The following is a 24,736-nucleotide window of genomic DNA, read 5'->3' as shown; positions in this document are numbered from 1 at the left end:
TGATTTAAGCCGAAGAACATCTAATTATGATACCAAGATGTTTTGACAGTAAGTGGTGTTAAATACAGTAGTATTTCAAAGTCAATTGATCTTTTAAAAAATTAAATTATTAAAATGACCAAAAGCGTACAAAATGTGAAAGTCTGAAGTTACATGTTATTGGTAAACTAGAAATTCCAAATGACAATAGATGTATATAACATGTCACTGGTTTTGCCTTGAAAAGTCCCATAACTATGTAGCAAAGATACATTCCGATCCCCTCAGAATATATTCAAAGACCCCTCCCTTGCTTAAACACAAGGATAAAGAATGTATTAAATCAATATGCCAGAGATATACCAGACAGAATACCACAGGGCTAGACATCGAAATGAAATCAGAAAATATGCAAAGGGGTATAATGAGAACGTGAAATTTGGAATGGATGACTGTTCTTACGACAGTTCACCTACTTTTCCAACAATTTCCTCTCAACAGAGAAAGTACAGCATTCTTCTGCCTCAACACAACAGGCCAGCTTTGTAACATGTTTATCTCATGGGACTCTCATTAACAGCTGTTAAGTTCAAAAAGAGTTGTTGGTAATGTTGTTTACATACTCTACTGCTATTAATAGGTGGTTACTCACTTGGCAGGGTTAAATATATTTAAAAATATATAAAGTTGGACAACTTACACATGTAATGTGTCAAAGATTTCAATTTCAGGATGATTCTTCTATTTAATATAAATGATAATTTATCGAGTCATTGAGTCATAGAGATGTACAACATGGAAACAGACCCATCAGTCCAACTCATCCATGCAGACCAGATATCCTAAAATAATCTAGTCCCATTTGCCAGCACTTGGTCCATATCCCTCCAAACCCTTTCTATTCATACGCCCATCCAGATGCCTTTTAAATGTTGCAATTGTACCAGCCTCAACCACTTCCTCTGGCAGCTCATTCCATACATGAACCCCACCTTTGCGTGGAGAGGTTGGCCTGTAGGTCTCTTTTATATCTTACCTCTCTCACCCTAAACCTATGTCCACTAGTTCTGGCCTCCCTCACCCCAGGAAAAAGACCTTGTCTATTTACCCTATCCGTGCTCCTCGTGATCTTATAAGCCTCTATTAGGTCACCCCTCAGCCTCCAACACTCCAGGGAAAACAGCCCCAGCCTATTCAGCCTATCCCTATAGCTCAAATTCTCCAACCCTGGCAACATCTTTGTAAATCTTTTCTGAATCCTTTCAGGTTTCATATCATGTCTCCTATAGGAGGGAGACCAGAATTACACACAATATTCCAAAAGTGGCCTAACCAATGTCCTGTACAGCTGCAACATGACCTCCCAATTCCTATACTCAGTGTTCTGTTCAATAAAGGAAAGCATACTAAACGCCTTCTTCACTATCCTATCTACCTGTGACTCCACTTTCAAGGAACAATGAGACTACAGTCCACCGTCATTTTGTTCAGCAAAACTCCCCAAGACCTTACCATCAAGTGTATAACTCCAACACTGGTTTGTCCGGCACCGATTTGCCTTTCCAAAATGCAGCACCTCGCATTTATCTAAATGAAATTCCATCTGCCACTCCTTGACCCATTGGCCCATCTGATCAAGATCCCATTGTACTCTGAGGTAAACTTCTTGACTGTCCACTAACCTTTGGTATCATCTGCAAACTTACTAAATATACCTCCTGTGTTCCCAACCTAATCACTTATAAAAATGACAAAAAGGAGTGGACTGAGCACCAATTCTTGTGGCACTCCATTGGTCACATCCTTTGCACCATCAGCTTTCCAACCAATTATTTCTATGAAAGAACTCGGCTTATTTAACTGGGAATATTTATCTAGAAGACAAGAAGAAGGGGCAAATGTTTAGCTAAGAACCATTTAACCATTTCACAGGTAAATTGAGGGCAAACATCCTCTCATCTTTGGTTACATGGAGGTCAACCCGATATATATTGGAAAATGTTTCTATCACAAATAGATTCAATCCAAAGAGAGAAAAAAGAGCTTGGATGCCTGCATCAAATGACTGCAGCTAATGGCATGGCTTGGCATAAATTTTTAAGACAGGACGGTGAAGTTAAGGATTTTCAGCTTAGCCATGATCTCATTGAATGCCAGAGCAGACTCAATGGGCTGAATAATCTCCTTCAGTTCATATATCCTACCATCTTGTGGTGCAGGCTCACAGAAGTTCACCCTTGTTTTGGCGCTTTACACAGACAGAAATCCAGGCAGCTCAGAACGTCTGTAAGCAACGATCCATCAATGAAGTGGACTAAGTGTCTTTTTCCCTATCTGAGTACATGGTCTCTACTTGTGAGCTATGTGAGGACCTTAAAAGGGGGCAATTGTATTAAGCAGGCAATTACGTAACACCAGTCAATGATATCTACAATTATAATCCCCTACCTGTGAAACCCATGCAGTGCACAACAATGTAACATGGCTCTAAGATGATTTCAGGTCACAATCTTGATTGTGTCATGGTCAGTACAGATTGATTGTAGACATCTCTGTGGAACAGACGCAACCACACTCATTCTTTGAGTATTGTGGCCTTCAGACGAAATGAAAAAATCCAAAAACATGTAGGTGGCACAAGGACATGGAGCTGATTTCCTCTCAAGTTCAATAGCAAGTATTCGCCAACATATTCTTAAATGCAATGCTGCCTTTCTTGCATGGAGGAGGGAGTTGGGGTCAAGTTTTCAGTAATTCAGTGTGGTCCATTATGTCAAAGATCAATGTAAAGGCATTCCATGGCCCTTCTTAAACATAAATAGAAATTGCTGAAGAGACTTAGCAGGTCTGGTAGCACCTATGGAGAGACAGCAGAGTTAACATTGCTGGTCCAGTGACCTTTCTTCAGAAGTTGCATGCGTACCATTTGTGTGTGATGCAAATACAGTTTGCTCAAATTACTAAGAACCTGTTTGATTTCTATTCCTCTCACAGGCCACTGGCACCTTGGCCAATGGAAATAGTCACAGCAGAGGTCATCATGCTCTGGCCATAGTGCTATAAAAGGCACAGAAAAGTTGAAGAGGAGCAGCAGATGCAGTAACAAACCAAGCACAAGCAGCAACTTCCAGAGACTGCTGAATAGTCCTGTCATGGCAAAGTTAAAGCTGAAAATACCTTCAAGATGTGCAGGAGTTCCAGAAGACCCAGCATCTATTGCTCCTGATACCATTTCCTCCAAGGTGAGGAAATTGAGCAAGGTGTACTGCCACTGGAGACTGAGAATGTTCTGGGAACTCCAACTGCTGGGCCTGTGACCTGAAGCGGATTCAAGACCATCAAATCCCAGTGGCTAAAGTGACAGCTGCACTAAATTTTTCTGCAACAGCTTGATTCCAAGTGAAAGTCTGTGGGGGATCTGTCTAACCTCAACCCACATATATATCAAGACTGTGACCAGTACAATTGGTGACAAACCAAATTGCTCTACCTCATCTCCCCATGAGAAGGTCAGTGCTGCAGCCAAGCAGCAGGTTTTGTAATATGGTTTGCTTCCCTCAGGTGCTGAACACAACAGAGAGCATCACATCATAATGCAGCAGAAAGCGTTAACAGAAAAGAGTTCGATTCCATCAACATACAAGTTATCTGTGATCATCAGTTGCACATTTTTGAAGCTTGCACCATGTGCCTAATTCATTTCAAAGGCTGGATATCTTACAACGATGGCTACTGGCAGACAAGGCCAACTGTCTGCAACCATGGGTAATGACTCTATTCTGTGAACCCCTGACTGATGTTGAAGATAGATACCACACAGTTTATTCTTCAGTTGGGGCTATCATCGAGCAGCCGACTTGCCTCCTCTTGATGGGGATGCGATGCCTGAATCAGTCTTGGGTGGAGCGAGGGGGTGTGGGGAGATGTTTTTAATACATTCCAGGCAAAGATGGGATGTGACAGATGCTGAAGCTCTTGGGCTGAAGTAGCAGTCTTCCAAGGAAGTCGATGAGGATACTGAGCAGGAGAAATATAATCTCTAACATTATAAAACGGTGCAACATTGAGTGCATCAAGCCAGACAGAACTTAACTGATGCATTGTTCCAAAAGATGTGAACTGAATGCAGTGAGCATTCATTGACCGGAAATTCATTGTTCCTCAAAGTGATGAGCAGTCCCTGTCTGTTCCCAGAGGCAAATGCAGATTTTCCTTTTCTTTTGCTCTTGTGCAATAAAAATTAAAATATTCAACCATATAACAACCTTCCAGTATGTGATGCTCCAACACTGAACCACAAACATATGCTATGATAGACATTAGGAAAGAAGAGCAGCACTCCTTAGGTATAGTTCTGACATGGTATGGTGCTAAGGCCATGTTGACTGATTCTTGTTGCTGCAGATGGAATGACAATCGATCAGACAGATTGTAAAAAGGAACACTTTTACAAATGTGTGTGTATTTGCAAGCAAGTGTCTCCCATAACGCTCATGTGCCCTCAAAGCATTTTTTTTTTGGTTTCCTCCCCCTTTCCCTGTGTGTACTATGAAGGGCTGACAGCCATTGACCTGGTGCACAGCTGGGGTTTAAATCTGTCACCAGTGTTAAAGTTCTTGGAAGGTCTTGGCAGTACTTCTACTTCTGGTAAGTGCAGGATAGCATAAGCAGAACAGAGATGTGCTGTATACAGAATGAGGGGAGCAGCAAAGAATTGCAAGAGGCAGCTCACTCGGACTCATGGAAAGAAGCCTTTCTTGAAACTTCCCAAAATTGACAAGCCAATCTTTGTAAAATGCAGCCTATGATATTGTGTCTCCTGATTTTTCTTAACAAACTTTACCACCTGAATCAGAAGAAACAAATCCAATTATTTGTTTAAAATATGCTTCAATATGTTTTGCAGTTCAGGGGCATCCTAATCATGTATATATTATTCAGTGATCTCCAAAACGTTTAAATTCATCTTCAATAATTTTTTAAAAACACCATCATTATCCTAATTTAATCCATTGAAAACGGCAATTATTTTAATGATGTAAAATAATATATTGTGTATTGGCATAGAATATTCCTGTAATCAGCAACATATTGTTTTTGATAAACTTTCACAATGATTTCTGTATGAACATCAACCAGTAAGTACGCGAGACCCTGGTAATTACTCATTAGAATGATGGATGGTCCTGAACTAAAAGTTTCAAAAACTGAACAGAATTACTAGTGAAATTAAAATACATACTTACTTACAATCATATCTGTAGCTGAGTGACTGCAAGGCAGTAATCCATTAATGAGGTTCAATAATAGTTTCAAGCAGCTTCAGCTTTGCAAAGTCAAATGGCCTTTTAATTGCAATGCACCCAATAATCATTTTTCAATTCCACATGATATGTAAGATATTTTTAATCACAAAAGATCATTTTTTTCTCTTACAAAATAGTTTTAGGTGTTTTAACTGCACCAGTCCAATTTGCAAATACTCAAAAAAAATGTTCTGAAGCCTGTCACCATCTTGGAATGAGGAGGTACAGGACTTGAGTCCATCCACTGTGCTTGCACCATCCCTTTGGTAGAACTTTTCACCTCACTTTTCTCACTGCTCTTGATAAGTCCTCAAGGAGAGAAGATTTAGATTCCTTTTTGAATGTCACCATCAAATCTATTTCCACTTCCCTTCAGAGATTGTGTGTTCTAGATGACTATGCACAAAAATAGTTCCGTACCTGACCCTGGTTGTTTTGCCAATGACCCTTCTGCCGTTGGTGTCTTTTAAATAACTCTATTAAATCTGTTCACTTCCTCGGTAAAGCCGAACAGCTCCAACTTCTCCAGTCTGCTCATCCTGGAGTAAATTTTCTTCTGCATAATATCCAATTTTTTTTGTGTTATGTCCAGACCTGAATGTAATACTCCAGCTGACAAAACATATTTTTCTTCCTTGCTTTGTATTTTAGGTGTATATTTGAAAAACAGATCCTGTGTCTTATTTCACAAGTCTCTCAACCTGTCCATTCTCAAGAGTTTGATCACTTACACCTTCAATCTCTTTGCTCCTGCAACACTTTAATAATTGTATAATTTACTTCATTTTCCATTTCCTCATTCTTCCTACTAAAATGCATCCCTTCACAGCATTAAATCTAGTTGTAGCTTCTACTTAGGGAGGGGATGGCCTAGGGGACTGTTAATCTAGAGATTCAGATAATGTTGTGTGGACCCACAACAGCAGATGGCGGAATTTGAGGAAAATAGAGAAAAAAGAAATATCTGGAATTAAGAGTCTAATGACGACTACAAATCCATTGTTGATTGTCAGAAAAAACATCTGGTTCACTAATGTCCTTTAGGGAAAGGAACTGCCATCCTTACCTGGTCTGGCATCCATGTGACTCCAGACCCACAGCAATGTGGTTGACTCTTAACTGCCCTCTGGGCAATTAGGGATGGGTAATAAATGCTGCCTAGACAGTGACATCCTCATCCCATGAATGAATTAAAAAGTACTAGTTTCTGTTCCCCTTAAGTGGTTTTAAGTGTCATCCTTATTGCTTACATGTTCAACTTTTCCATCATCTACAAACTCTGAAATGATCTGTGTACCTGAGTCCAGGTCATTAATCGTTTGTGCCAATAAAACAACATTTTTAAAAAAGTACTAATGTTCTGCCAAACCACAAACTCAAGAGATTGACGTGTTACATGTGTCCTGGTTTCATTACCTGCTATCCAGATGGTTTGAAAGAACAAAATGTAATGATTGAATGAGATTTGTAACATGTAAAACTCACTTACATCAGCTGTAATTTAGTGATAACGTAGACTAGTCACATCAATTGTCGAGAGCAAACATCAGGGGGTCACATTTGACATCTGTTTAAAATTAAGAGATGTGGATTCCAGTTGACTAATTATCTCTCTCTACAGAAGCACAGTGAATTAATTATACAGAGTGTTCAATTAGTTGAATCAGTTTTAAGTGAAACACTGAACAAAAGAGAATAGAACACTGAATTTGCCATCAGGTGGGTATGCAATATTACACATTGGCAAAAGCAAGAGAGTGTCACCATTATAAAGTAATCATAACAGAAGCTCTTCCACTCTGCATGAGTACATTTTATTTTACAGTGTTCACAAAGCTCTGTGTACATTATCTTCCGTTGAACTGAAAGCTACAATTCTATTCTTACTGGATACTGCTGTGTCTAGCTAACCTGGCTTTGTGAATTGAGATACACAACACCACTTCAAAGGGAATAACTGTTAACTCTTTATTCACTGGCTGAGAAAAAGCAGCTAAAAAACCATGTTTGCTTCCTTATTATTCCTAATACATTGCAGGTTCATTTCTGGTTGCTTGCCTATATTTAGGGTTCCAGCAGACATTACTTGTAAAATTCCTTTCAATAACAAATGGTAACTTTCAGCACCTGAAAGGAACTAAAGCATCAGACACATAGATCCATCACTATCTGCAAGTTCCCCCTCCAAGTAACATTTCCTGATTTGGAAATTTTCCACCATTGGTTTTCTGGAAAGGGACCAAAATCTTGCACCTCCCTCCTACAGCAATAAGGGATCACAGATATATCACATCAGTGGGAACACGGTAGTGGCTCATCACTTTTCTTGAAAACAACTAGGAATAGGTAATACATTGTGGCTAATAAGAAAGTTGAGAATAACTAAAACCATCCCAAGCCATTTCTAGGGAGCTTTATCAAATAAATTACACACAGTCACTTAAAACAGATGTTAGGACAGGTTGTTGGTACAGGTTTTAGGCAATGTCTTAAGGGAAGAGGGTTGGGGAGGGTGAAAGTACAGACTGTACCCAGGACCTGTTCACAAGTTGATTAGTACACAAGTCAAAACACAATGCAAGACAATATAAAGCAGCTGTTTGCAAATACAGGAAATGCTGAAATGTTGTTGTCTTTAAAATTAAACTCAGATGGGATCGTTTTCATAAATCAGATGTTTGAATATCAGGGACCCATGTGTTAGGAAGACAATTCCAAAGGCTAGGACCCAAACAGATAAAGGCATGATGGCCAATAATTAAACAACGAAAATTATGGATTTTCAACGAGCCAGAATTAGAAAAATGACAAGTAATTTTAGACAGTTGTACGACTAGAGGATGTTTCAGAGATTGGGAGACACGAAGCCTTGGAATAATCTTCAAATATTCATGGGTGATTGGTGGCATTGGCTAGGACAGCGCTTAAGGTCTACTTTGCCTGATCTATGGTGGTGAGCTGCCTTCTTCAACTGCTGCAGTCGTTGAGGTGTGGGGACACACACACAATGCTGACAGGTGAGAAGTTTCAGGCCTTTTACCCAGCAACAGAAAATAACTGGTGATATATTTCCAATCAGGATTGTGGATGTCTTGGGAGAAGTACTTGTAGATGGTGGTGTTGTCATGCATCTGCTGCCTTTGCTCTCTCACATGGCATAAATTGCAGGTTTTGGAGCGTCAAGACAGAAGAGGCTTGGTGAGTTGTTGCAGTCCATCTTATGGATGCTGCACACTGCTATAACAGTAAATTGGTGATTGAAAGAGTGCATTCCGAAGGTGGGGTGGATGAGGTACCAATCAAATGGGATGGTTTGACCTGGATGCTATTGAACTTGAGTGTTGCTGCAGAGAATTCCATCAGACTCCTGCATCATGCCTTCTAGTTGGTAGATAGTCACTGGGGAATTATTCACCAGAGAACAAAAAGCCTCTGGCCTGCTCATTTAACTACAGCACTTAAATGGGGGATACTGATCAGTTTCCAGTCAATGGTAACCCTTGGATATGAATATTGGGGAATTCTGTGATGGTGTTGAATGTTATCAGGTGATGGTTCAAATCTCTCTTGTTGGAGAAAGTCACTTTCTGGCACTTGTCTGTCGCCAATGTTACTTCCCGTTTATCTGGATATTGACAAGGTGTTCACGCATATGACCATGAACTGCTATAGTGTTAAGTGCCACAAATGGTGCTCACATTATAAAATCAGTGAATCTCCACTCTTCTGATCTTGGGAAGATGTCAACACACAGCTATGAACTTTAAAATGGAGGCATTGTTTGAGCAGGAGCAAAGGTTGATAAGCACAGGGGAGATGAGTGAATGGCAAGTGAGAATTCACTAGAATGTAAAATAAGTGCATTAAAAGTCGATACCGTACATAAAAATGGAAATGTTACTGAGTGCAGTCTCATAAGATGCCATCATTGGCTTTCAGCAAAGATGCCACTGATGTGTTGGACAGACCTAGTGAGATGGAATAAGTTAGTCTGACATTGAGTGAAGTATCAGACATTTGGCATTGTCACAGTAAAGCAATGTAGAAAACAGGAAAGGAATGAAAAGAGGTTGGATCTAGGTTTCCAAAAGCAATTTAAATTTCGAGAAAAGCTTTCTGCAGTATTAGATTTCTAATTTTCAAATGGAAATATTTCAATCTTTTATTCATTTTCTACTTGTTACAGGCAACAAGAAATGCATTTTCAAATGAGCTTTTCATTGTAGTTAATAACATTAATCTTTCTACACAAGTAATTCTCTCAGCAAATTTTCATTAAAATATTATAGACCAGAGCTCAGATTTTCAACATCACCATCCGATATAAAGAAGATTGACAGCTTTGATAGTTAATTAATATTTTACAATCTAAGAGTGTGCAGTGTTGATAGGACATCATTAATCAAAATATTTCAACACACAAACATAGCTGCTGAATCTCACTGAATAGTTCACCTGCTCAGTGGGTGTGTCCCTCACGCAATCTAATTTACAGCCATTCTTAGTGGCAGAACTTTTAACGAAATATCACAGATGTTTCAGATAGTGTGAAAAAGATTAATTACATTTATAGTTTGAATACTGCTATGTCGCAAACATCACTGCTTCTAATCACAGATAGTTTAAGGCTGTTACAGGTCGTGGTTAATGAAAATTAGGGAATATAGTCAAAAAAATGGTATGTTGGGAATCTGAACTAATAATATGAATATCAAGGGATCAGCCAGCATCTGCACAGTGGGAAATAGTGAAAGGGCACTAGCCTGAAACATTAAGGCAGGTAAAGTCTTGCCCACTTAGTTATAGTGTTACAATCAGGCTAATCATTTTGTTCCCTCTTTCCAGGGCTGCGTGACTAGCTGAACACCTACAGCATTTTCTGTTTCCATTTTTGCATGGTGTACTGTGGCATCTAAATAACTTTAAACACAAAGTATATATAGGCAATAAGGGTTCAGAAAAAAGTAACTAAAAGTAGATCTTGGCAAAAGGCAATTTATGAACGAAGGCTCATCGTTATTTTCAGGGGAAGAAAAATCATAAGGGGAAATGGAATGTTACTTCAACATAAATCAAAAGTCATCAAATCCGAAGTACACAACGTTTTAGAGCTTGAGTAAACATGCAGTAGAAGGTAGACAATATAAGAAAACTTCTCACATGGTTTGGTGAGTGAATGATGATTGTATATAATGTGCTAATTTCAAGAGCCTCTGCAAAACATCAGCATGTAATCACAGCTGGAAGGGCTTTCATGGCACAGTGGCAGTGTCCCTGCTCCTGAGCCAGGAGGCCTGGGTTCAAGTCCCATTTGCTCCAGAGGTGTGTCATAACATCTCTGAACAGGTTGATTAGAAAATATCTATATTAACTGTCACTTGAATACTATAGTGATGGTGCACTACATTGTCTTAAGTACATTCCTTTGGATAGGATGATAAACTGAGATGTTCAAGTACTATAAATTGAATGACATTTTTAAAAAGGATAACAAATGGAGTTCTTCCAATATTTAATGTCAGCATTTATCCCAAAACTAGAAGAACATATTATCTGGCTGTTAATATCATTGCTTTGAATGCGACCATGCTGTGTGTAAACCCACTGCTATGATTCCCAAGATTAGAACAATGACTATACTTCACAGTAGCATTTGAATGATGGTGAGGGATTTCAGGATGATCTGAGAATAACATAGGATGCTGATATAAATGTAGATTTATTCCCTGAAAAGTATTGCTGCACTATCCATCAAAATGAAATAAATTATGGACTCATCTACTTAAATAAAAATCAGCAAAACTGCACTGGCATCTAAATTCTGCTCAAATTCATTTCAGTCTCGCAGCTGTTTTATGGTCAGTCAAGTTCACAGAATCACTTGGTGGTATTCTGTTATTGAGTAGTTTTAGTGAATCAATGTCACTATAGAAACAGGTCATTAAACACCAATAGTCATAAAACTTCTAATTTTCAGGAGGCAACTTTGTGATTCCTCAAATACTCACAAGTAAACTACTTAGCCATAAATTCCTGTGTCCTGATGGAATTTATCTCAGAATATTGAGGGAGGCAAGAGAACAAATTCCTGGAGCATTGACAGACATCTTTAGCCACAGGTGAGGACCCAGAGGGTTGGAGAACAGCCAGTGTTGTCCCATTGTTTAAGAAGGTTAACAGGGATAATCCTGGAAATTACAGGCCTGTGAGTCTCTCGTCGGTGTTAGGAAAACTATTGGAAAAGATTCTCAGGGATAAGATCTATATCATTTAGAAGCAAATGGACTTATTAACCATGGTTTTGTGAGGAGGAGATCGTATCTCACTAACTTGATTGGGTTTTTTGAGAAGGTGATTAAGATGATTGTTGAAGGAAAAGCAGTTGATGTTGTCTGAATGGACTTGAATAAAGCCTTTGACAAGGTCTCTCATGGCAGACTGGTACAAAAGGTGAAGTCATGTGGTATCGGGGTGAGCTGGCAAGATAGATACAAAACTGCCTTAGCCATAGGCTAATACCAGGTCATAGTTCAACAGGATTATTTGGAAGTACAAGCTTTCGGAGTGCTGCTCCTTCGTTAGATACCTGACAAAGGAGCAGCACTCCGACCGCTTGTACTTCCAAATAAACCTGTTGGACTATAACCTGGTGTTGTGTGATTTTTAACTTTGTCCACCCCAGCCCAACATTGGCACCTCCACATCTTAATCATAGGAGATAGAGGGTAGCACTGGAAAGGTGCTTTTTGGAATGGAGGGTTGTGACTAGTGGTGTTCCACAGGGAACAGTGTTGGAACCTCTGCTGTTCATGATCTACATAAATGATTTGAAGGAAAATGTAACTGGTCTAGTTACAAAGGCAGGGAATTTGCGGATTGTGAAGAGGATTGTTAAAGGATACAGCAGGATATAGATTGGTTGCAGGCATGGGCAGTAAAATGGCAAATGGAGTTCAATCCGGATAAATGTGAGGTGATGCATTTTGGAAGGTCAAGTACAGGTGGAAATTTTACAGTGAATGGCAGAATCCTTGTCAGTATTGATTTGCAGAGGGATCTGGGTGTGCAGATCCACAGATCACTGAAGGTGGCAGTGCAGGTAGATGAGGTAATAAAAAAAGGTCTATGGTATGCTTGCCTTCATTGGAATAAACATTGAATGTGAGGATAGACAAGTTATGCTGCAGCTTTATAGAACTTCATTAGGCCACACTTGGAATATTGTATACAGTTCTGGTCACCACACTACCAGAAGGATGTAGATGCTTTGGAGTGGGTACAGAAAAGGTTTACCAGGATGTTGCCTGGTATGGGGGATTTTAGCAATGAAGGTTGGCGAGACGGGTTTGTTTTCACTGGAATGCAGGAGATTGAGGGTCAACCTAATACAGGTTTATAAGATTGTGAATGGCATGGATAGAGTGTAAAGTATGAAAATTTTCCCCCAGGGAAAAAGGGTCAATTTCCAGGGGAGACAGAGTCAAAGTTTGCAAGAGGGGCTTGAGTTTAAAAGAGATATGCAAGGCAAGTTTTTCACACAAAGGGTGGTGAGTGCTTAGAATGCATTGCCAGAGGAGGTGGTGGAAGCAGCCACAATAGCAGCACCTGGATGAATATATGAATAGGAAAGGAATAGAGGGATAAGGATCCTGTAAATGAAGACAGTTTTAGTATGGAAGGGCATAATGTGGCAGCAGAAACTTGGAGGGCCGGAGGGCCTGTTCCTGTGCTGTTTTGTTCTTTGTTCTTTATACAGTAAAGGCCTAAATCTCTTCCTTCTAGATGTAAAAATGCATTTACCTTTATAAATAATTTGGCATGGTAAAGATCTTAGTTGTTTTATTGTGAAATTCACCCCAACTATTGAGAAATGCAAACATAACTGCAAATTATGACATTGTTGCACTATTGCATTATCTATACACATCACATGTAAATAGCAATTTCACCCATCCCCGCTTCAGTCATTCTGAACTTTTCATCGTCTTTGCCTCCTGACTACAGTCTCCCTCCAACTCCTTGTTATCATCGTCTTCTCACTGTCTCCTCTTCATTAGTCAGGCACTCAAGATGGCAGCACCAGATGGTGGGCCCATCCGTATTCTTTTCTCCCCTCCTCTCTCCTTCTCGTTTCTTTTAAAACTTACCTTTAGAGTTCTGGAGAGAGAGGCAATAATGGTGATGGCATCATTGGGCGCAAGGCAGGGGCCATGGGTCCCCAGCGATGTAGGCTGGAGGTCTGGTGTGTGGAGTGGTTGTGGGCCTGAGTCCAATGTGGTCAGAGCGAGCCCGACATGTTGATGAGGCACGTCCCCTGGCATGTGCAGCATCAAGAGCAGGAAGCCAGAGGTTTCCCAGAGACTGAGCCAAAGCGAAGGAGACTAAGCCCTTGCACTGTTGAACTTCTACCTTCATTCCCCCCACTTAATAGTAGGAAAGACTCTAATGTTAACTTTTAACTTTGTTTCTTTAATTTCTACTTATATTAAGAATAACAGTAAACCTTTACTGCAACTTCATTTGTCTAGATTAATATTTGTACCTAGGTATCTTCAGAACTAAGATGGCATGTGTGGGGCAACATTGTATGCTTTTCATTGTACTCCTGTACTTGACTCTACATGACAAGAAAGCTTAACGTATAAGTAAATAAAAAAGCAAAAAGATATAGCTGTTCATTCATTGAAACATGTTAAGATTATTTTATGCATAATTATTTGGCTAATCCTTTTCATTTGCAAGCTTTCAGGTATAGGAGATCAGTATTTACTGAACAGATGGTCTTCACGCTAGTTAATAGATTCCATATTTTATTCGCACAGTTAAAACCATTTTAAGATGTGATAATTGTAATTGAGTAGTAAATATTTAATATAAAATTACATTGCAAAGAGGGTGGAGTGAGAAAGTTTATTCAGCTGAACTGTTCCATAATTGAAAGGGAAATACGCACGCTTGGTGCCCAGGTTATTTGCTATTCCAATGCTTTAAATTTAAAAGCTACTGACTAGAGTTAGCCAACCAAGCACATATTTCGTTGATGACTCACTCGTCAGTGACAGCAAATTCCACTTCACTGATCTGGTGAACTGGGAATGCACCTTCCCTTCACAATTTACAATGTCATTGGAGCACAAGTTTGTTCACAAAATGTCTACTCCCCAGCTGCCTCCAATCAGCAATTTTAGAGCACAAGGACAAGGATGTTGAGAAACACTTATAATTCTAAATGTTTCAAGTGAACATATGACAACGTAGAGGCTCCAAAAATCTTACACATTTAAAAATGTTACTTTTATGATAATGATCATTCACCTCACAGAGGTAAATGGTGAATCAGCTTCTCCCCTTCAAAGAAACCTTCCTTAAATCCAATTTTTTGGACTTATTTCTCAAGGCAATCTAAAACACTGAACTTTGTTGTAAATAACCATTAGAGAGACTCCCCAAATTCGAGTACTCTACTGCTATTTTTGAAGCTGTGCATTAATAAATCATGAATGAAGATAGTAAATACTTGTGTAAGTGCACAATGAATTCCAAACAAACCATAAAACATGGAGGAAAGAAATTCATTAATTTTTAAAATTAAAAATGCCTTAACAATGAATGTTAAAATTCATTTGACCATAAATTAGCTTTAACTGTACATAATCTTGAAATTGTAACAAACTTATAACCAGATACTGATTGGAATAATATGTGACAATGCTGAATAATCAAGCAGCAGAAATTATCATAATTATATTGTGATGGAGGAAAAACTGTTTCTCTCTATTTACATCAGTCCAGACTTCTGTCCTAATAAACTGAATGAAATCTAAAATTCTTAAATTAGAACAAACTATAACTTTTTTTTTCATTGAATGTGGCCATCAACGGCTGAATCAGCATTTATTTCCCATTATGAATTGCTCGAGGCGATGGCGCCTGCTTGAACTGTGGCTGTCTATATGATGTAGGTACACATTAGTGAGTTCCAGAATTCTGACCCAGCAGGAGCGACAGAACAATGGTATTGATTTGAGTCAGCATGATGTGTGACTTAGAGGAAACATGGGAAAGATGGTGTCCCCCTGTTCTTCTAGGTGGTTGAGGTCATGAATTTGGAACATGATGGTGAAGGACCGTGGTGAGTTGCTGCAGTGCATTTTATAGTACACAGCACAGTGTATCTGTGTTGGATAGAGTCGACAATCAGTAGACCTTTTTTGACCTGGATGGTATTGAGCTTCTAGAATGACATTAAGGTGCACTTATCAAGCCAAGAAAAAAAAGAGTACTTCTATCACACTTGTGACTCATGCACTGCACAAAGAAGACACATTTTGGGGTGGCAAATGTGGATTTACTCATCACAGAATGGCTATTGTATTCACAATATTTATTTTGCTGGTCCATTTCAGTTGCTGGTCAATGGTAACCACCCCAGAACATTGATAGTGAGAAGTCAGGTCATAGCAATGCCATTGAACATCAAGAGGAGATAGCTAGATTCTCTCTTGGTTGGAGATAGTCAGTGCTTGGCACTTGTGTTATAGAGTCATAGTCATGCAGATTTACAGCACAGACCCTTCGGTCCAACCCGTCCATGCCAATCAAATATCCCAACTCAATTTAGTCCCACCTGCCACCACACGGTCTATATCCCTCCCTTGGTATTCATATACCCATCCAAATGCCTTTTAAATGTTGCAATTGTACTAGACTCCACCACTTCCTCTGGCAGCTCATTCCATACACACACCACCCTCTGCGTGTGCAAATGTTACTTGCCACACATCAGCTCAAGCCTAAATGAAGTCCTCAACTTGCTGTTCAAGGACAAATATTGCTTTGGTATCTGAGGAGATAGGAATGACACAGGATACAAGTGATTCTCCTATAACACGTGTTTATTAAACGTGATTTGGCTGTAACGCAATTAGTGAATTGCGGACCTTTCTTTTATAAAGCGTGCTCCCATTCATTGATACACAATTCCATCCCTGGCACTAGCTGAATGGCAAAATCCAGCCTCAGGATCCTCTGCCTGCAAAATGCAAATTCAGCATTTTCAGCTACAACAGCAAAGCAATCGGTTCTGCAAGCCTTGAAACTTAGCTTGAAACTGGGAATTGTAGTCTACATTTAGAAGGAACTTTATTTCAAACCTGGGGAGAATCTTCAGGAGGGCTGGACTTCCGCGTCAGCATTATGTAGTCAGTCAGCTCACGCACTTTCTGATGAAGAGCTTTGTGAAAGATACAGTCTTGTAGTCAATGATTTTAGTGTTAAAGTCATCATAGAAATCATAGAAACCCTACAGTGTTGAAACAGGCAAGTTGGCTCAACCAATCCACACAGACCCTCGGAAGAGTAACCCACTCAGACCCATTCCCCTAACCCGATTACACTGCAATTCTCCTAACTAATTCACCTAACCTACACATCCCTGAACACTATGGATAGTTTAGCATGGTCAATTTGCCTAACCTGCACATCTCTGGACTGTGGGAGGAAACTGGAGCACCTGGACGAAACCCAAGCAGACATGGGAGAAATGTGCAAACTCCACACAGATAGTCGTCCAAGGCTGGAATAGAACCCAGGTAGCAGCAGTGCTAACCACTGAGCCACCCATGACACCATGTTAAATTTACTGTATTATTTCATTAAAATTTATAATTTAAAGATTTATTTAAACTGTGATATTGTTTGTGTTCGGCTAAGTATTACTTTAGTTTTGATTTTTACATATATCTTTGGCGGTTCGCTGTTCAATGCAAACAAATACAAGCAAGGTATAGATAATGGAAATGTTAATGTAAAATTATGTTAAATTTGTCAAAAGCATAATTTTTGCTATATAGTAAAACCAATTCCACATGAAAAGACCAACATTTACAATTTACTCAAGGTTATAACTCATGATAGCGCGTAATACCCAGGTCTGTTGAGTAACAAAAGGTCACCCATGAAAGTAAGAACAAAGTCTGTTGAGTAACAAAAGCTCACTCATTAAAACAAGAGCAAATTAAATAATTAACACCTAAAAGATTATTAAGTGGATACAATGTACTGCAATAATAAAATAATGCAAGATGTATAGTTGTTACGGCGTGACCAATGTGAATGGTTTATAGAAGGATTTTACATCCTGTGTACAACCTGAGCTGTGATAATCAGATCCTTAAAGTAATTCAGCTCATTTGCATGGCTATCTCTGATTTACTTTGTTGAGTCTTAGAAGTTTGGCAAGGACTGTTCTTTGGCTTTTCCTCATTGAGAGAATTGTGATTCAGTGATATTGGCATTTATTCACATTCTGTTAGTATCAGCAACTTGAAACACAAGAATGGAAACTGGAGTTAAAAATTCGATGGGGCATTATTTTGACTCTGGATGAAAGTGTAAAAGAAGTGACCGATTCAACTGGGTGATCTCAAAAATGTACACTCTGAGCTTCTATTGTAAGCAGCGATATAGCACATGAAGTGCAAATGATTTATAACATTCTATAAATATCTAAAATGTGTAAAAATGTGGTTTCCCACTAATTATTTACTAGGTCCTTTATTCTTTTGCATGATTTAAATGCACATACATTCGCTATTTATAGCAACTTTAAATTTTAACTGTGACTTATATGACAGTTGAATCTACTTGCATTAATTTCAGGTTCAGGTAAGAATATCTGATATAAAACATATGTACCATGTGATGTATGTCCGTTATTAAGGTATATGTATTAAGTAAACATTTTTAGAAAATGGACTGAAACAGAGCACTCAATGTGAGAAGTAATGACTTGCAGTTAGCACCTTTACTACAGTACAATATCCAATACACAATATAGTTGTATCAACAAAAAGACATCCAGTCTCATAATGAGAATGAGGCAAGCTGAACAAAAATTGGTCAAAGGATGTAGGTTTGCAGAATATCTTAAAGGAGAAGAGGGGATTTGGTGTATCAATTCCTGAGTTAAGGGCCTAACAATCTGACAGCATAGCCAGTAGTACTGGAATGATTAAAAGAGAGATGTTCAAAAGGTCATGGTTGAAGGAGTACAGAAATGTCAAAGGGATAGATAGGGAGAAGTGAGGCCATGGAGAATGTGAAAACAAGAATGAGCATTTCAAACTTGAAATGTTGTCAGCCTGAAAAAACAACGAAAATCAAGAAGCACGAGCTGACGAGTGACTGGATTTATCATACAAGCAACAAACCCAAATCTGAATGGGTTATACTACACAATTTGCTTATTTCTCACAAATTCCAACAAGAGTTTGCTGGACACTTTTTCTCAAGTGTTCACATCTTCATAGATTTGACTACCCTAACAGTTAATTTCTGTAGTCCTAAGGGATTCTGGTGAATTGTTGTTAAATCAGATAAGGTGGCAGAGAGAAATGGAAGAAGTCCTCCAACCTAGACTGGGTAAAATAATTTACAACCAGGGATACTGGAATACCTAAAATGACCAACCACCTTTACTAACTTAAATTGTTCTTAAATTACCAGGCTATCCTACATCTTCGATTTTCTGGTTTGTCCCCAGATCTAAGTCAGCTGTGGTTGAATGGATAGCCTTCTTGGCTATGCTAGGTTCTTTAGCGCTGACTCCATTCAACTTAGAGCTATTGATGGTGCAATAGAGATATCCAAATTCAGCTTAATTGGGATACAGAAAACGTTCATAACCTGATGGGGAATGACAAAAAAAGTGAAACATTCCTTAATTAGAACTGCTAAAAGCCAGAGTCAGTTAAGTAAATGTGTGGATGAAAGCCTGATTAAAATATTGATCAGATGGCTTTTGTCATACTTTGAGAAGTATTCTCAATGATTTGAAGTATTACAAGTCAGTAAATGCGAGTCACTGTCATTTTGAGAAGTTTTAGGACAATTCTACAGGAGGCTGTAGTTTTAATTCCACTTGCCCACAAAATCAAGACCTTTGTTTCTGTGAAAGCTAAACTGTACAGAAAGCAAGCACAGTTTGATATATTGTAGAGCAGGCCCAAGAATGTTGCTTATAAATCAGCTTGAAGCAATAAATCAGTGGGGTCAGACTGGGGGCAGATCATTCAGTTTTTATATCGGGTGTCTGTGAAATCATTAAATACAAACACAATGGCAAGCTGCGACCCCGAGGGTCATGCACTTTGACTCGGCGTATGGTATATCAGACTGCTGTGGGAATGTCAAGGTGGCTCAGACTGATTGCTGGAGGCTTTTTTTTGACAGTGAGTAGCCCTCTTTTTGGCAAGTAATCGGCCTTCAAGAATCCATGCAAGCTACCCGCCTACCCCACAACAGAAACTGCTGATATGATGACCTGAATTTGCAACCCATGTTGAAATAATCCCAGTCACTAATATTATATCCCAGTTACCTCAACGCAACTGCACAATGTTTAAACTTTTGTGAACATTGTGAGTGAGGGGGTTTTGCCATTCTTAATTCTAGAAGAATAATTCCTCAAATCTAATCAGCCAGGACACAGTCATCTTCACATCTCTGTGGGAAACCTCAAAGCCAAAATTCTTACAGAATCATTCTCAATTTCCCACCAGGCGAGTTTTCGTCCAGACGGTGAACTTGACACCCTGTCTAATTTACGACTGCATTTCTTCGCTGGAAGAAACCCGAAGTTAAAAGAGAGATTCACCCGATCGGCAGGTTGGGAAAAAAAAACACGCCTCCCAATCTGGTGCATCTTATCGCGAAGCTGAATTAAAACTTTGAAACATGAAACCGAATGACCCATCGTATTTGTACCATTAAGCCTGTATTGTGTGACTGTACTCTCTTAGGTAGGATTTATGTATCTTTTTCGATAATGCAGCAGTTTTCAAAGGCTCCACATAAATCATGCACCATTAAACTGGTTGAAGCAGCATGGCACATTTCTGTTGCTATTCCAACCGTGAGAGACTTAGTTCCCTAGTCATTCTAAGTGTCCATTGTAAACCCGATGCTTTGCAAGTTCAACTTATCTTTTCGCAGTTGTTCATCTGTTAAACTTCACATCTGCCACTCCGCTGCACCACTGCACCCGATGTGTATGCAAATGTAAATGCGACCAAATTATTGTTCTTAAGCAGAAATACCTTACATTTACTTTCAGTGTCAAATGCAATCATGTGGTTAAGATGACCGAGCTGAATGTAAATCATCCCAAGGACCGTGACGGCAAATGGACAGGTCACGCTCAGGGCACTGAACTGATCTGGGAATATTCTCTGGAAACCACATTAACCCTTTCGTTAGCACTGGGCACAATCAAAAAGGTTCGTTTTGATTTAGCAACACCCCTTCACAACTTAGTGTTTGGAATCGTTAAAGGTCGATTCTGTAACATTGAGCCCAACTGGTGATAGAGACAAAGCTTGTTCCTCAACAGGCAGAAGGAACCGAGCGTGTACTCAGCGGTATTGATCCAGTTACGCCTCCAGACCTGTGCGTTATTTCTCAGGTTCCGATGACCTGAAAGGTGAACTTCAGGCATTTTGTTTTTTATTGCGGATCTCTGGCATCGACATTGTTGTTGAAACTTAGAATGGGTGACATCAAGGGTTCTTCCCCACCCCACCCACCTCCCCCAAAAGCTGGGAGCCATTTATTCAGGGGACATATTTATGGCTGTGGGATACCAGGTCGTTTATCGTACATTTCAGTTTTACACGCGCTCATTACCATATCGCCTGATTAACTCAGCAATTTTGTCACTGACATCCCTTTCTTTTTGGGATGTGATTGGAACTAATAGAGCAGAAAACTAACTTGTACTCCGGGGCTTTTTTTTAAATAAAAATAATGATCAAAACAGGCAAGGCATGATAGAAGGTTAGTTAGTCATGGCTGTGGTCGGCTCCAACTCTCAACTCCTGCTAAATACACAGTGGAAGGAAAATCTGAATTGCAGATGATGGTGGCCCAAAACAGGCGGTTGCGGATCTGCCGCCTCGATGTTCCGAAATTCCTCCCTGCGTTTGTTTACACACAAGAGCCACCCATCCGCTGTGAGCATAGTGTGCTCCCGACTAAAGGATGCAAGATGATGACAGGCACTCGCTTCAACCTTTAGCATAGTGAGGGATGGGCATAGCAGATACCGCCCGGGGACAAATACTGACTCGGTAAACTGGGCGGGAAAGGCGTTTAAATCAAGTTACCTTCCCATGTTCACTCTAATGTGATGCTCGGCATATCGGTTTTAGTGGACCTTGCCTTCAGACATCGGAACGTACCCAGATATCAAATACTAAACTCACTCAATTGAAGTGCAATTCACTTTTTTGGGGGGAGTGGGGAGGTGTCGCCGCGAGGGACAGCGTGATTCTATCACATGTAGTAAGAGCTTTCAGTCTCACTCTCCACTGGGAGAAGGAACGGAGTTCCCCGGAGGAGGTTCTAATATCCTGGCAGCCGCTGAGTTATTTTCTCCAAATGCTAACTGCTCCAATTCACAAGTGAGCGAAAATCCAAATAGTTTGTGCCGCGGATTTTTCTTTTAAAAAAATGTAAAACATTTGAATCCTTCCTCGCGCCCTGAACATTCACTCGGTGGCGAACCCCCAAAACGCTGCCTACTTCCCTTTGCTGAATTCCAAAGGGGACAGGTCTTATACCGGAGGTGGTTATTTGAAGGAAAATTACTCAGGTCGCTGAGCTGGAGATCGTCTCGTCCCCGGAAGTCACCACCTGATGGTGAACCAAATGCGCTTAATAATCATAATCCCTTCTGTACAAGAGTTCACCCAAAATTGGGACTCTCTCCGAGTGTATACTGAATGCGAGAACACCTATCGTGAGTTCGAATGTTTATCAGTCCCTGGGTCAGTACCCTTTAGTTTAAGAAAAAAAAGACTAGTAAATATGTAGAAGTTTTCACTATTGGGATTTACAGTGAACCTGAATCTAAATTATGTCTGCACACAGTACTTAACATAAACCAACCCAAACATCTGCAACTTAACGTCTGCAAGATTGAGGGTGTATATTCTCTTTGGTTAGGGAGGCTGCGAGTGAGGGTCAGCCGCCTATCACACACAGTCGCTGCCGACCCGGGAGAGTTCTCCGTAAACCCACCTCTGTGTGCAAGGACGCCGCAAAGCCAGCCGAGGAGCAGGAGCAAAGCGCTCTCCTGGGCGCACGCTGTTCTCAGCTGCATGACGGCCACCGGGTTGTGTTTTCCTTGTCGCCCTTCCCTCTCTTCTCCCTCCGAGATCCTCCCTCCGAGGCGGTGTCGAGTGCGGGAAAACGGGCGATAAAGCCAGCAACTCTCCGCGCCGGCCGACGCTGAAAAGCGGCCACTACTCGCCGCATTAAAGGGAGAGAGAGAGAAACAACAGATTAGCGCAGCCCGGGACCACGGCGACGTCACGGAGAGGAGAGGAGAGCTGGAGACTCATACATATTCATGGCCAACATCAAGTTCCCAACTCCCCAGTGAGAGGGCACTTGGTGCATCCTTATGTACCGTCATCCCGATCTCTTTTCGCTGTGTTCCCTCCTCATTGATCTCCCTCACCTTGCACTCTGCCGTTAACATCGAGTCCAATCTGGGCAGCACATTAATTGCTTGAGTCCATTTGCACTGTCGGCTGCCCTCCGCAGATGTGCAACTTTGAAGTTTCAGAACGTTGAACCTGGTTAAGACCTTCCGCCGACAGTATCTGGGGCTTTTGGTTCTGAATGAGCTTTTGCAATCAACAAGGTGCTCTCAGGAACAGTCCAATCTTTGTAAAATGGAAGTACAAAGCGGAAAAGTTGATGCGTTTTAAAGATAGGACTGAAGTAGTGAATTTACCACAGCGCCATTATAACGGAGTGAATATCACAGTGCCTTCAAAGCAATGTAATCAGACAAATGACACCCAGCCAAAAGGGGATATGACCGACACAATAATTTGGCGGCTGCAGGATTTAGACCCTTGACCCTCCTGTACCATACAATTGGATCACGGCTGATCTGATTGGTCATCAGACCCACCTACACTCCACTATCCCACATCCAAACCCCACTTGCTGATCAAGATTCTATTTCTTCCTTTAAAAGATTCAAGAATTCTGCTTCTGTCCGTTTGGAAAGATCGTACCAAAGACCCCCACAACTCTCTTGTGAGAAATAATAACTCATCTCTGTTTTAAAAGGCCGACCTCTTATTTTTTAAAGCGATTTTCCTATAAAGGGAATATTCTCCCCACATCAACCCTGTTAGGATCTCTCCAGATCCTTTATGCTTCAATCCAGTCACCCCTTACTCCAGTGGATACAATCCCACCCTGTCCAGCCTTTCTTCATAAGACAACCCACCCATTCCAGGTACTAGTCTCGGAAATCCGGGCTGTTTCCAATGCATTCCCATCCTTCCTTGGCTAACAAGACCAATACTGTCTACAGTACTCCAGCTTATCAGGTCAATAACTAAATATTTAATGGAGGAAAGAGAGGTAGGAAGGTTTATAAATGGAGTTCCAGCATTTAGAGCTTTGATTGCTGAAGGCAGTGTTCCCTATGATTAGAGAAAGAAAATAGGAAATGTGCAAATAGGCCAGAATTGGAGGAATGGAGAATTTTGGGAGGATTGTAGGGCTGGAGGAGGTCACTATGACAGTAAGGCTTGAGATTATGGAAGGGTGAGAAGTTTCTTGGATACATGAACACTGGAGTGCCTGGTGTGAATTGTGGATGGCTGGGTACTGAATGAGTCCAATGTTACCGAGGGTGGGAGGTGTCCAGGAAGTCAATGGGAAGATGAATCTGGAGGTTAAAAACCCAAGGTTCCAGCAGCAAGGCTGGTGTTGAGTTGTGGTATGAAGGTGAAAATAAGTTGTCTAGTTGAGATATTGAGGTGGGAGCTCAACTTAGGAGCAAATAGGACACCGAGGTGGTAAACCTAAAAGCCAGAGATATTGGCCAGTGGGGGTGGAGTGGTGGAGAGTGGAGGTGATGTTGAGGCTCAGTAGCTGGGAAATAGAGACTGTGACTGGAGCCCATGATACTGATGTGAGGCTTCCCAATATTTCAGTGGAAGAAGGTGTGGTGCATTGAAGATTGAGTAGTAGGCAAGCAGTTTGACTAAATACATGTGCTTGAAAGGATTGAGAGAGACATTGAGAGGCAGCTCTAGGTGTCACCAGCACACATGAAGCCTGATCTCATAAGCTAGATTTTATCACAGGTTTCAGAGTCAGATAAGGGTCATGTGCTGGGACTGAGTTTCCAGAACAAATTGGTCACCACTAGTTTTGCTCTCCTACTAAGGATGGTGGGCATGCCTCTGATGCTGCACACCCAACTAGGGTGGAGTTGGGCACTGCTGAGGTGCTGTCACTGTGTTCAGTTACAACACAGAACCAAGAGTGGTTAAGCAAGCAGGATAGATGGGGAATCTCCTCTGCTGGCTTGGTATTGGTCACCAGGCCCCTCAGCATGGAGCCTCGGGCTCTGATGGGCT

At 40.5% G+C, this 24,736-nt stretch overlaps 1 protein-coding gene across 2 annotated transcripts in view; it reads right to left on the bottom strand.

The window, feature by feature from the left end:
- The window catches only part of clstn2a (calsyntenin 2a), a 556,740-nt gene extending 533,591 nt beyond the window's left edge, over nucleotides 1-23,149 (bottom strand). Inside the window, exons 1-2 of one of the 2 annotated variants that reach the window (XM_072572818.1) lie at nucleotides 22,807-23,148; nucleotides 22,365-22,588 (exon numbers count right to left, since the gene is read on the bottom strand). In XM_072572818.1, coding sequence (XP_072428919.1) covers nucleotides 22,365-22,446 — 82 coding nt within the window. In that variant the 5' untranslated portion in view covers nucleotides 22,447-22,588; nucleotides 22,807-23,148. Of the gene's footprint in view, nucleotides 1-22,364 lie in introns of both variants that reach the window. The other variant, XM_072572819.1, reaches the window with a different exon arrangement.
- Nucleotides 23,150-24,736: the final 1,587 nt, after the last annotated feature.

This window comes from Chiloscyllium punctatum, chromosome 6 (genome assembly GCF_047496795.1).
Source record: "Chiloscyllium punctatum isolate Juve2018m chromosome 6, sChiPun1.3, whole genome shotgun sequence".
In the NCBI taxonomy this organism is placed as follows: domain Eukaryota; kingdom Metazoa; phylum Chordata; class Chondrichthyes; order Orectolobiformes; family Hemiscylliidae; genus Chiloscyllium; species Chiloscyllium punctatum.
Note: the sequence above shows the minus strand (reverse complement) of the source record. Positions and strands in the feature narration are given on the sequence as shown.